This window comes from Mastigoproctus giganteus, chromosome 9 (genome assembly GCF_048544385.1).
Source record: "Mastigoproctus giganteus isolate SK-2022 chromosome 9, ASM4854438v1, whole genome shotgun sequence".
In the NCBI taxonomy this organism is placed as follows: Eukaryota; Metazoa; Arthropoda; class Arachnida; order Uropygi; family Thelyphonidae; genus Mastigoproctus; species Mastigoproctus giganteus.
In genome coordinates, this window is record NC_143583.1 from 212,933,758 (window position 1) to 212,947,065 (window position 13,308).

General features: G+C 36.5%; 1 protein-coding gene across 5 annotated transcripts in view; it reads left to right on the plus strand.

The window, feature by feature from the left end:
- Positions 1–13,308, plus strand: part of LOC150081105 (putative 3',5'-cyclic phosphodiesterase pde-5) — a 167,874-nt gene that overhangs the window by 72,154 nt on the left and 82,412 nt on the right. For 4 of the 5 annotated variants that reach the window (XM_090382156.1, XM_090382158.1, XM_090382160.1 and 1 more), the window contains one exon: positions 1,223–1,541. In XM_090382156.1, the coding sequence (XP_090238282.1) occupies positions 1,223–1,541 (319 nt within the window). Of the gene's footprint in view, positions 1–1,222; positions 1,554–13,308 lie in introns of those variants that run through there. The other variant, XM_090382161.1, reaches the window with a different exon arrangement.

Sequence of the window (13,308 nt, forward strand, 5' to 3'; positions counted from 1 at the left end):
AAGGAAAGAGGACAATGTGCACATGAAATGTTATCGATGTGCCGAGAAAAGCTTAATCTTATTCAAGAGGAGGTTTTTGACGGCTAGTCACTGGATGAAGTTCCATCACTATGATCCGAGAAACTAAACAAATGTCAAAGCAATAGAAGCACGGAGAATCATTCCCCCCCTAAAAAGGCAAAGGTGCAACCAAGTACTCCACTATAAAGCTCCTGCGCATTCCTGGCATGCTGCTGTGAGGTCTGCGCACGAATGTGGGTTTTAAATATTGCCGCATCCTGCTCATTCCACGAACCTTGCACCCTCGGATTTCTTCCTATTTCCTCTCCTCTTTAATTAATGATCGGAGGAGGACCTCCTCCAAGATGCAGTGGCAATAGGATTATGTTATTATATTATTTATAAAATTGCCAGGTGTATCAGTGTAAAAAACTCTTGAAAATTGAGCTGGTAATAAGTGATTTTCAAGATTGAAGCATTTATTAGCATTTTGACATTCTAATTCTCTATTATATTACTGCACCAGTCACGTATAAAAGAGAACTGGAAAAGAGCAATTTTTAAAAAGAAACCCCTTTAAAAAGTGCATTCACGGACAACTCCTAATCATTATCCTTAAAAGAAAGAAAAAAGTGGACATCTCAGACAGCAAAGGGCAGAAAATTCCACAGTGTTTAAGCTTGGAGAGCAATACATCATGTGAGACGTTATCAGAAGACTTGGGATAGGTCGCTGCATATCAGGGCTGGTGTGTCACAGCGCTGCATAATAGATTATGCAAAGGCAGCCAAAAAGTAGGCCCTTCCACCGTTTCCGTCTTTTTCAATTTTTTATTAGGTTTTAGAATAATTCAAAATTGGAAGCGAGCGATTACTGACTAGGAAGTGGAATCAAAAAGACCAGAACTCAATCATTCTTAAAATATGTACGCGTACTGAAACCAGGCCACAAAAACACCAAAAGCATAATGAAAAGCCATTGACTATAAAGAGTATCATAGCACCCTCCTCCCATATAGCCTAAAACACTGTTTTAAGAGAAAGACGTCAGCTGGTAACCCAGAAGGCTGAACTTTATCGCTCAAATCACTGATTTTGCATTCGGTGGTTGCTGGAAAATTGTTTTTCCATCGGAGTCTCGGCCCACGTGATAACAACAATAAATTCATTGATAAGAGAGCCTTGTTTTCTTCTTTTACATGCAACCATTTCTTTATTTGCAGATCAGACGCCCGATTTTCTGCTGTCACTCTAGAGGATTAATTCCGATGTCCAGATCGCGAAACTCCCAGCCGAACGCCCACCGCCGTCTTCCTCCGCTTCTGGCGACGAACGGTTCGTCCCAAGACAAGCCAAGAAGTAACGGCGTCATTAGCCCTTGCCCGAGACACGGCTCCAACTTGCAATTACCCAACTCGTCGTCGAGCCGTTACCATGGCAACTGCTGCACGCCCAGCAAGTCGCAGTCTCCCACAGCGAGGTCTTATCTGGACTCCGTGCAAAGTACAAATAAAACTTCTTCCAGGTCGTCAAGGGTTCAAAGTTAGTGAAAAAGTAACATTTTCTTCGTTGTAGTAATCTTTCAATTTTTCAGTAATTCGATAAAATTTCGAATCTTATTTAAGTGGCTTTAGGTTAGTCAGTTTATCTTAAGTGGTTGAGCGTAAGTTTCTTTTAGATGACGTCCTTTTCAGCAACTAAAATGAAATTCATAATAAACTCTTTACAATCTTCAAGCAGAGTGTTGGCATGAGGGTATTATCCAGTCGAATAATGAGGAACAACAAGACGAATATATGCAACGTTAAGATCGTTAAATTTCGAAGGAGAAAGGTAAGGTTTTACAATAGAGTGTAATTACCACAATTCCCTCTGCTTTAAACAAGATTTATATGGTGTTCTTAGATGTGCATCGGACACGTCTATTCCTTCTGCTGTTGGGAAAAGCCTATGCCATCTTTCGGAAGATGATATTTTATTATTATTAGTGTGGTTATTTCATTTTTCTTGTTTATACTCCGGCACGACCACCGGGTCAGTGGGGTTTACAATAAATCGATCAATACAATCGTTAATCGTATTTAGCAGTCACGGGCTTGAACCCCGATCCACTCAAAGAGCGTGTGCTACTGCACTAGCGCTCCTGACCACTCGGCTACGTTAGACCTTTGAACGCTTAATTTGTTAAAAGAAAGAATCGGCCTTCTTAGGGGCAACTGTAGGCAATACTTGTATAAAGATACTACTTCTAGCACATCCTAAGTTGAAATTGATCACAGCGCGATTACTTTCAACTTAGACTGCGCCAGAAGTAGATTTATTGAGCCTCATTCGTTACAACTTCGAAGATCTGCGATTAAGCACGCTGACTGGGGTAAATTTGACAGATTTGTTAGGACAATTTTTGGTGAAATGTCGTTAGCTAATTTGGATAAGATTAATGCATTTGATTTGGTTCTTCAACTATTACAACAGAAGTTATTTGATGCCTCGAGGGAGTCAATGAAATTAAAGCAAAGTAAACGTGCCTCTGTGGTCCTCTGATCTTACTGATCTCCGGAGGGAGATCAACAGGGCACATAAGAAGTTCCAACGTCAGAAATTGTGGGATAAAAAAGAATCTACTGCCAGGTTGAAAACTGAGTATCAATTGATCAAAAGAAAATATACCCGTTTAATAGCTAAAAGGAAATTTGATGCATGGAAAAATTTAGGGGAAACAGCTGGTAATGAGGATCCATGGGGTATGGTTTATAAGTTGTATTTACTCAAATTAAGGCCAAAATCAAATTAATGTGATTAAAGTTCTATGCATTGTGGAGACTATGAAACTGTAGATTAACTCGGCAGTGTTAATGTTATACTTGTTCACCTTGTCAATGGATCTCTTCATCATATGGATGAGGTGGAGTATTCTGACAGTACTGTTCGGTTAGATTGTGGTTGTATTAGTGAGATTCACGAGGAACCATTTTCAATGGAAGATCTTAATTCAGCTGTAAACAAAATTTGTAATAACAGGTATCCTGGTATGGACCTCATTGAACGGGAAGTTGTTAAACGTTTCTTCAAACGTTTCCTGAGTATCTTCTTGTTTTCAATAAATGCCTGCTTGAAGGAATTTTTCCCTCGTCTTGGAAGGATGATGCTCTACATCAGGTCACTTTGAAGTCAGCTGAAAAACCTAAAACTGAGCCCTCTTCTTATTGTCCAATTGAACTTCTTCCAGGTTTGGGCAAGGTCTATGAACGCATGCTTTCACAACGAATATTGAAATATACGGAAGAAAATTTAGGATTCTCAAATAAGCAATATGGCTTTACTCCTGGTGTGGTACAGAGGACGCTTTAAAATCTCTGGTTAAATTGGCCAGAGATTCAAATGTAAAATGTGTTCTTGGCATTTTCATTGATTTTGAAGAAGCTTTTGATAATATCTCTTAGAACAGTGTGTTATTGATGCATGGCCTCACAAAATGCTCGCATCAGCTTTATAGCGTCATAGTGAATTATTTCCAGGAAAGAACTTTTATAAATAAGTCTAGTTGGAATTCAGTAACTAGATCTGCTATTCGAGGATGTCCGCAGGGATATGTTTTTGAGCCACTAATCTGGAAATTGGTATTAGAGGATTGGTTGCGGAAGGAATATAGTCATGTTCATAAGATTGCATATGCTAATGACCTGTAATATTAATTGAAGGCTCTTCATGGCTACAAATTGAACAACGATCTAATGAAATAAAAGATCTGAATATTTGGTGTGACTTCTATAAATTAACAATATCCAGGTAAAAATCAAAAATATTATTGCTGAAAGGGAACCTATGTGTTCGTAGAGAACCCCATTTGTGATTGGTTGTGAAAGTCCATTAAGAAAATTAAATATCTTGGGGTCTTCATTAGATTTGACATCCATGTCAATTTTTTATATGAAAATTGTTGAAAAATTTGTTAACATGACAGCAAGAATTACAATGAAGGATTGGGGTATTAGAGGTAGGGTACTATCTCTTTTTATGACTGTGTTTTCCTTCCTATTGTTTCTTACGGTATCTCAGCTTGGATAGATGGTGTTATTTTAAAAATATATAAAAAAACTGCATTCCATTCAAAGGCTGATGCTCCAGAAGATGGCTTTAATTTGTAGAACTGTCTCCACTGATGCGCTACAGATTGTCATGAGGGAAAATGCCAACTGACCTCTTTCTTATTTACAGAGTAATGACTTTCAACATTCGGCGTGGTACTCTTTTTATTATTCGTGATCTTGAGTTGGATTTGGCTAATGATCCTAAGAATGAGGCGAAGCGAATTTTAGATATCTTAATGACTCTTTGGAATCATAGATGGGCGAACTCAAATAAAGGTGAAATAACTCGTTGGTTCTTTCCCTCTATTGTTGATGTTCTGTCAGAAAAATGGTTTGTGCCCTAATCTACAAACTATGTTTTTATTAACCGGTCATGGCTCATATTTAGTAAATCTGAATCAGCTGGGTGTTTCAGAAAGGTCGCGGTGTGACTGAACGGCTCTGGAGACATGGAGTCATGTTTTTTATTATTATTATTGTCATGATTTCAAGCAATGAAGCTCAATCCTTCCTACTTAAGTACTATTTGTAAATTATAAAGATGTAAAAAAAGTATAAAGTTGGATGAATAATACACACTTTCGCTTTGAAACAACAATTCGCTCACGATCCACTCGTTATTTCCGTTTTTAATTTTAATGTCAATTTTAATTGATATCATATTTTACATAAGTAGATTATTGAGTTAACCCGGTTCATGCATTTTCCTTTCGTTGGATTTACACACAGTCGCAATGTATGAGTAACTTGTGTTTTATTATTCATCCAACTTCACACTTTTTAGGATTTTTATCGTTTATTCGACACATTCATTCACCACATTCCAATTTTATAACAACATTTTGTTTTTATCTCCAGTTAAGTTCATATAATACTTCGTCAAATTGTATTTTTAAACTCCGGAAAAAATCGTTTCTCCTTTTATAAATTCCTCCCTCATCTCGCTTCTTCGTTCTTTCGTCGACTCAGTTTAGCTTTATTTTTAATTAATCTTGTTGATTCACTTAAATTAAAATTTGTTTACCTTGTTCCCTTCGAAACTTGGGCTATATTCATCATACCCATAGGATCGGTTAGTTTAAATTAAAAGTACACACACCACCAACAACTACACCCACTCTCAATATTGCACATTTCCTTTCCCGTTTTAATATTCCATGTCCATTTTCACATGTTTATAAAATCACGTATGTATTTTCGTTATTCGTTCATTCGTTGACTTCGGTCCATTTAATTTTATAAACAATCACGCTGATACCCTTCTAAATTTAACTACGTTTAGGTTATAAATAAAAATATGAATATTTATTTACACAGTTTGGTACAGGGATTTATTAATATCACCTTAAAATATGAGACCCAAAATTTTCATATTAATTTCCTTAAATATTGCAATATAAAATATAATATAAATAAAAAATTTTAAAACAAAGCAAAAAATAGATAGGATGACATTAGAAGGCAGAATTGTTAGTAAGAAAAAATATTTTAATCAACTACAAAACCTCCGAAGTAAAGTAAAAAAAAATCTTAATTTTAATGATTGGAATTACCAAAAATCAGTTATTCATATTAGAAAACAAGCGTTAGAAAATGAAATAAATACTAAATTACACCGATTATTTCTGGCTAATAATAGATATGTTGCACGAACGGAAGGAAACACACACTTCTATAGCAGAGATGAAACGATACATTATCTAGGACACAGATAGTAAGATACAGAGTGGACACTTGCTCAATTACTCCCAGCGCCATCATTGTATGAACATGGAACTAACGCAGCCATCAAAATCCAGAGAGTACTAACGCGCACGCCCAATGCTAATAAAGCCGTTACTGTATTTGGATTTGATTAGTGCTAATGGAGCGTAGCAAGTTCGATTTACATCTTTTATCGTTATTATAATTATTTGGGCACTTGTCTGCTGGACAGAAAGAAGTATTTCTTTTGTAGCAAAGCTGGAGTGCGATTCCACCGATTTCCGAAAGAACATTTAGGGTAATTTATCGTAATTTATCGAAAAATTAGTAACACATACAACATACCTGATATCCTTCCTGATGAGGTAGAACATGCGTTGAAGAAAATGAAGAATCAGAAAGCCCTGGGGGAAGATGAAGTTACTGTAGAGTAGTTAAAATTGGGAGGAAGAGACATGGCACAAAAACTGGCAAGACTCTTCACAAAATGCATTATAAAAGGTGTGATGCCTAAGCAGTGGAATAATGCAATCATAGTTTTGCTGCATAAGAAAGGAGATAAATCAGAAATTGGAAATTATAGACCAATTAGCTTGTTATCCCACATCTACAAGTTGTTCACAAGGGTCATTACTAATAGATTAGAAAGAATACTTGATGAGAATCAACCGAAAGAGCAAGCTGGCTTTAGGACAGGATTCTCAACTATGGATCACCTTCACGTAATATCACAGCTAATGGAGAAAGCAAATGAATATAAAACACCATTATGCCTGGCATTTGTGGATTATGAAAAGGCATTTGACTCCATATAGCATAAGGCAATGTTTCGGGCACTGGAAAGACAAGTCATAGATACTCCATATATTATGATTTTGAAGAAAATATATGAGAATGCTACCTCCTTTATTAGAGTAGACAAAGACAGTAGGAAATTTAAAATTGAGAAAGGAGTTCGACAAGGAGACACAATATCTCCGAAGCTGTTTACTGCTGCCCTTGAGGAAGCTTTCAGAAGATTAGACTGGTCGCAGAAAGGAGTCAATGTGAACGGAGAGTACCTAAACCATTTACGATTTGCAGATGACATTGTGGTCATAAGCCACGATCCCAAAGAATTAGAGGAAAATCTTAATCAGTTATGCACAGTTAGTAAGGATTTTGGACTAAAGATGAATATGGCTAAAACAAAAGTAATGATGAACAAGTATGCCACAGAAAGGGAAATAACGATTGAAGGAGCAGTAATTGAAAAGGTGGAGTCATATACGTATTTGGGAAAAGTCATTAGCTGTAATAATGATAAATGGCTGGAAGTCAAGGGAAGAATAAATTTTGGATGGATAACATTCTGGAAATATAATCACATACTGAAGAGCAATATCCCAGTTTGTCTGAAACGTAAAAAAATGAACCAATGTATACTCCCCACCATGACTTATGGAAGTGAAACTTGGGCACTCACCAAAAGAATGGAAGAGAAGCTGAGAACAACACAGCGAAGAATGGAACGAACTATATTACGAATCAGGCTGTTAGATAAGAAGAGAAACACATGGATTAGGCAACAAACTGAAGTAAAGGACATTCTTATCAAAACTAAAGAACTATAATGGTCCTGGGCAGGACACATAGCTCGAAGACATGATGATAGATGGACTAAGAGAATAACAGAATGGTAGACAAGAGGAGCTAGAAGAAATCCTGGAAGACGACGACGGAGATGGTCAGATGAAATTCATGAGTTTGTGGGTAGTAAATGGATGGTCATTGTACAAAACAGAAGGAACTGGAAAGTTGCTGAAGAGGCCTTCATTCTGCAGTGGATTTAAAATGGCTGATGATGATTATGATCGTAATAATTGATGCAACTGGGAAATATTTAATGAAATGTTAAAAAAACCCTACTATTAATAGTTAATTAATAACTAATTCATAACTTATCACATTAATTAATATGAATAATGTATTAATATTAATCGAAGTAATAGTTTATCGAATAGTTAAATAATTTAAATCTAGATATTTCTAGATGACAGCTCCTATTTGTTTTAGTCTAGTGAACTGTCCACAAGAAAGTCATAAGCATGCTTCAGTCTTTATCTGTATCAGTATCTTTCTTAAAACTCCAACATCAAAAAAAATTATTTGAATTTTGATGCCAGAGTTGTAAGAAAGATATTAATATTTGTATTAGCAAAGGAAGCAAAGCTTATCCCTCAGTAACAGCATGGAATATATGTCATAGCATCTTTACAGTTTATGAAATCAAGGATTGTATTAAAGACTATGACACACTGCTTTATTATTAATAATATTAATTTATTTAGTTTTGAAGGATTAATACAGCAGATCAATAATTCAAAGGACCCTAAAAAGAAGCAAGGATCGGTTTACAAAAATTAAGAAAAAATGATAGTATTGTAATACAAAGAGCGGATAAAGGGGACACTGTGGTCGTCTTAAGATTATATTGAGAAATTAAATGATATTATATCCGATAACTCGACCTATCAACTGGAAAATAGAAGTACGTTCGACAACTTGATAAAACAGTATAATAACACTAACTGAATACAGGAAGAAAGACTATATTACGATGGCTACATTATAGAATCTAAAAGCTCGAACCAGTAATGTACCTACCCTGTTTGGACAATCAAGTTGCACAAAACGGGGTATCCGATTAGACCTATCGTCTCCTACAAAAATTCGGCCTTTTGCTTATAAAAGAAGTATCATTTTCAACCAATTTTATAATGCATACAGATATACATTGGTGTGCAAAATTTAAGGACCGGTCCGGTTTTCACCTGTAGCTTCTCATAGGAGTGGCCTGGATATGGGAAAAGCATACCAAAGGAACCTCGTGAGGTACAGAAATGATGAAGAAAACAACAACGGAAACAAAACGGTACAGAGGGACTTTATTCAAAAATGGCAACCTAGCACTGGCTGCCATGATACAGATGCATCACTGCCAAAGATGGAATAAAGGGAAGAGGTGGTCCTCAGTAGGAGATATGGCCACCCCTAATGTCGATGCAGGCTTTTCACCGTCTGTCCATACTTAGAACAATGTTGTTGATAAGTTCTTGCGGAAACATCGTCCATTCCTCTGTCAGCGCCATCTTCAGCTGGTGAACATTTTCTGGTGGGTGTGGACATACCGAAATAACCTAGTCCCTTATAAAGAAGTTTAGTCAAAAATATTTTAAGTAATTTTGACAATTCTCTAATTGCTAGTTGATTTAGTTTTGAGTGGGTTGATGTACATCGGCTACGCTTTGCGCTTCCTTTGGCAGTGAGTGGATAATGGAAATTAGTTTTTAAGAAACCCGTATATATTAACAATGCTTTTGAAGCATAAAATCGTGTTATAAATTTAGTCCTTTCACATAATTAATTCACATAATCAATGTATTAATTGGAGCAAATCGATGTGAGCGTCGGGCTGAAGAATTTTCCTTTCAAAAGGTATGAGTAAATCTTTATAATTTACAAATTATTGTCATGAGTATTTGGATCTCAGAAATGAATTTTTATTTGCTAGTCCAAATCTTGTTCACCTGACTGAGGGCGATTAATTAAGACTGAAGAAGATTTTCAGGCTTTCCAAAATTTTTCAAAGAAACTGTTTCAGAGAAGATTAGCGTTGCTTGAACTTGAGGAAATAAGAGTAGAAGGCTTATAGACTACTATCATCTCATATTGACTTCGTAAGATCAATGGCTCCTTGCGCCACTTTGGTCTTATTTACTTCATGTGGTTCATTGTGCCATGTGCTTGTCCTGTAGTTCCTTGTGCCTCAATTTATATTTATGTACATCATATAAATCTGTATATCATATTTATCAGTATATCATATGAAGGTGTATATAGCGGAGTTGCTAGTTTCTGGCTAGGGGCCGCTTGCTAATAAAAATAAATGTTTTTTAAATAAGATATTCGAGGCAATCAATAAATATATTTACCACGAAGACATCTAGGATTACATACGAATGATTTTAATCAAAGTGCTAACGGAATTAGTGAGAAAGTGCTCAATAAATTAAAACATTGTATCCAATTTTGCTTTGAACTTAATTAAATTCTCCATCTTTTGGAACGCAATTTATTCCAATGATCTACAATACACTTCCAGAAGGTAAATTTCTTGGGATTCAGCCTTCTGTTACTTCCTTAGATTTTTATATTTGTGATCCCTAACATTTGTTTCTCCTAACAGTGTGCCCTTTAGGCCACACTGGTAGGAGATCAATAAAATCTAATGGTGATCTCCTTAATATTCGTAACGGACTCATACATTCACATGTAGCCTTTCATTATGATAGATTTTTGTTTCTTTATTCTTACATCTAAATACTTAAAACGTTGTTAATTTTAATCTGTTGTATTTTGCTTATTATGAATCCTCCAGTGTCGGAGCTGTGAACCCCTGGCTTTATGGCTGTAAAGGATAATCTTGCAATATTTGGCAACTCTCTGTATTCTGACAATGCAATAAATGTTTTCTCTCTCTCTCAGATGTATACCAACCACCCCTAGATCCTTTTTTTCTTTCGTCTTCGTAGCTTTTCTGATAGACTCATCTCCGAGATCGTTACTGCACTCACTTTCAATAGTCTGACTCAATATTCCCCTGTGATTAGAATGGTCTTTCTTCTGTAGATATGCTTAATGCGCCTATTGTCTTTACGTGTCCGTCCGTCCGTCTGCATGTGATAACTCGTCTCCATGTGGCTACATCTTCATCAAATTTTATATCTGGGCCTTTCAAAAAGGATTTCTTGATTCATTCCAAAGTTAATTGAACTCGGACCAAATAGAAATTCGGTAATATTTCTTTTGGTTATAAATCATAAATTATTACTATAAGACTAAGATCGCGATGAAAGCAACCCGAACTAATTAAAAATACCGAATCACAAAAATCTAAAAAATGTAAGAAATTCAGTCCAACATCATTTTGGATGTAGAAAAAGAGTACTACGAGAGAACCTTCTGACGAAAGCCAGAGATCTTAAAAAGCGTTCCACGATAATCTATTAGTCCTTAGAAATAAAGTATTGATATAAAATAGGATGGGCAATCATCGAAATAAAATAAAAATTCTGCAAGATACGAGCCGTCAAGTTATTGATCTTGACGACCTGCTATCTATTACGGAGTCGGCTTCGGATGTGAAGGGAAGGGAGTAACGGAAGGAAACATGCTTCTTTAGACTGTAAGCGATAGTTTAGCCGTGCCATTTATCATTCTCAGAGAATCCCGCAGATGCGTTCAGAACCACCTGGCGGCTATAATGGCATAATACATACTGCCTGGGATCGATCTGTCATTACAGATATCTTAGGTTTTCGCATGTTGCAGCTACCGCAGGCAACGTTCATTTCGTTTCTCAAGGCGATTTCTAAGATGCCCAAATTCCTCGAGGAAATTAAATTTTTCTCGAAGCCCGGAGTTCTTGATTTGATTACCGTATTTCACCGTACAGGGTCACAAGAACGGATCACGCTGATTTGGAAAGATTTCATTTCCTCTAGCGGTTTAATAACGTTAAGGATGGCCGGGTGGGGTATAAATAACGGAAAACACGATGTCTCAAAATCATATGGCGTTCTAAATAAGCGGCATATTTAATTGAGCTGCTAATGTTTCTGACTCCAACTGATATCATGTTTTGTTTTATTTAATAAAATCATTGCACTGCACTTGCCTGTATATACCGCATCTGCAATATATCTTGGTGGCATTGCTTTTATAGATTTAGTTTACAATGCGAAGCCTGTTACAAACAAAAAAAGAACAAAAAGTAATGACTTTTATGCGCGAACCGAAAAAATTTCGTTTCTGCGGATCTGCCACATTGCTCATTAATTCCTCCAACCAGCGAACGGCAACAAACATAATGTCCAGTGCTTCAACCTCAATGTTCGGTATAAGGATAGCCTATGCAAAATGTATGAAAAAAATAAATAAATTTCCGGATTTCTATTGGCCCGATTTTAACGACATTTGAGGAGGCTTCACAAATCGTTCTAAAAGAGAGAAATATAAAAGTTCATGAAAATCCATCCACTGACTTATTACATGCGGACGGACGGACATTAGACACTCATCCTTTTGCCTGTGGATGCAAACAAATGCATCAGAAGTACTTTCGGTAGTCGCTTGTGGGATGCAGCTCTGACTTTGAAATCACCAATGACTCATTCGACTCTACTGAAATAACCAAGCTCTCAAGTTCTTCGACTAATTAGGATTAAAAGGATGGACTGGGAGGTGTAACCACAAATGAACGGACTTCCCGCTCTTTAATAGCCATACTAAATCATTCTGCATTGGGGTCATCGAGCTCCCTGACGGTCCACCCCTCCTAACGGCGCAGGAATTACACCGCTGATGGATTCTGAATAACAAAAACCCATTTGTTGAACTTGTCGGAGTTGCCAACAGTGATAATAATGAAAACAGAATTGATGAAGACTTAAATATTATGCCACACGTTACGCTGCCCTGCCAAGTTGCTTTTATGGCTATCATAACATTATAAGAGAACCCTGAGAGCACTTCCTTGCCCTAAGTACCGCGTGAATCATTTCTGTTGGGTGTGAGTTCCGAAGTTTCCATTGGTTCGTGCGTGTGATCATTGAGTATTAGTATTGTATAACGATTCGATCCACAAAACGTTCACCATCGTCATCACATCGTAAAATGATACATACACACTGCCCTACCATTATTATCCGGACACCTGTATATCTACAAATAACCTTTATTTACATGAAAACTGATAACGTGTTGTTATTATAGGGTTTCAGGAGCATCAGTAAATGTCTGTAAATTGCGTTTGTTCTGTGGTCGATTTGTTGTTTACTGGACGAAAAACCGAGTTTCAATGCTACACCCTCGACTGAGACCAACTAAATAACACGTCAATTACAACCACTATTAGGTATCATGTCCTGTATCAGACACACACATTCAAAATCGTCCTAGAGGACATCTATTCTGAGAGTGTGGTAGTTTGTTTCGGACAAATCCCAAAATTTTTTCAAAGACTGTTCCATTTGGACGACCCCTAAACAAATTCAAATGATCAACTGAAATTAAACGCGTGCAATGAGCTAGAGTGTCGGAAAGTTTTTACACGCAATCATCATTCAAATCTTATCAAATAATGGATGCAATTAAGTAAGTATATTGACTAGAATGAAATGAATGTGTTCCAATCGATTTCAACTGTCAAATCGACTGGCAAAATTATTTGTTGGTCAAGATTTTCCACAGACATAAAGTGGAGGGACGAACTTCAAACAGATCTGGAGTGATCTAGCTTTAAATGCCATGAGCGTTAATATTCTTATCAGAAATGGCACACAAAATGTTTATTATAATTATTCATTATTATTTTCAGGAGCGTTGGCATATATGCATAATGCACCTATTGTCACTGGATTTTCATAAAATTTTATACTTTGTTCTTTTAGAACGATTTGTCCCTCCTTTCC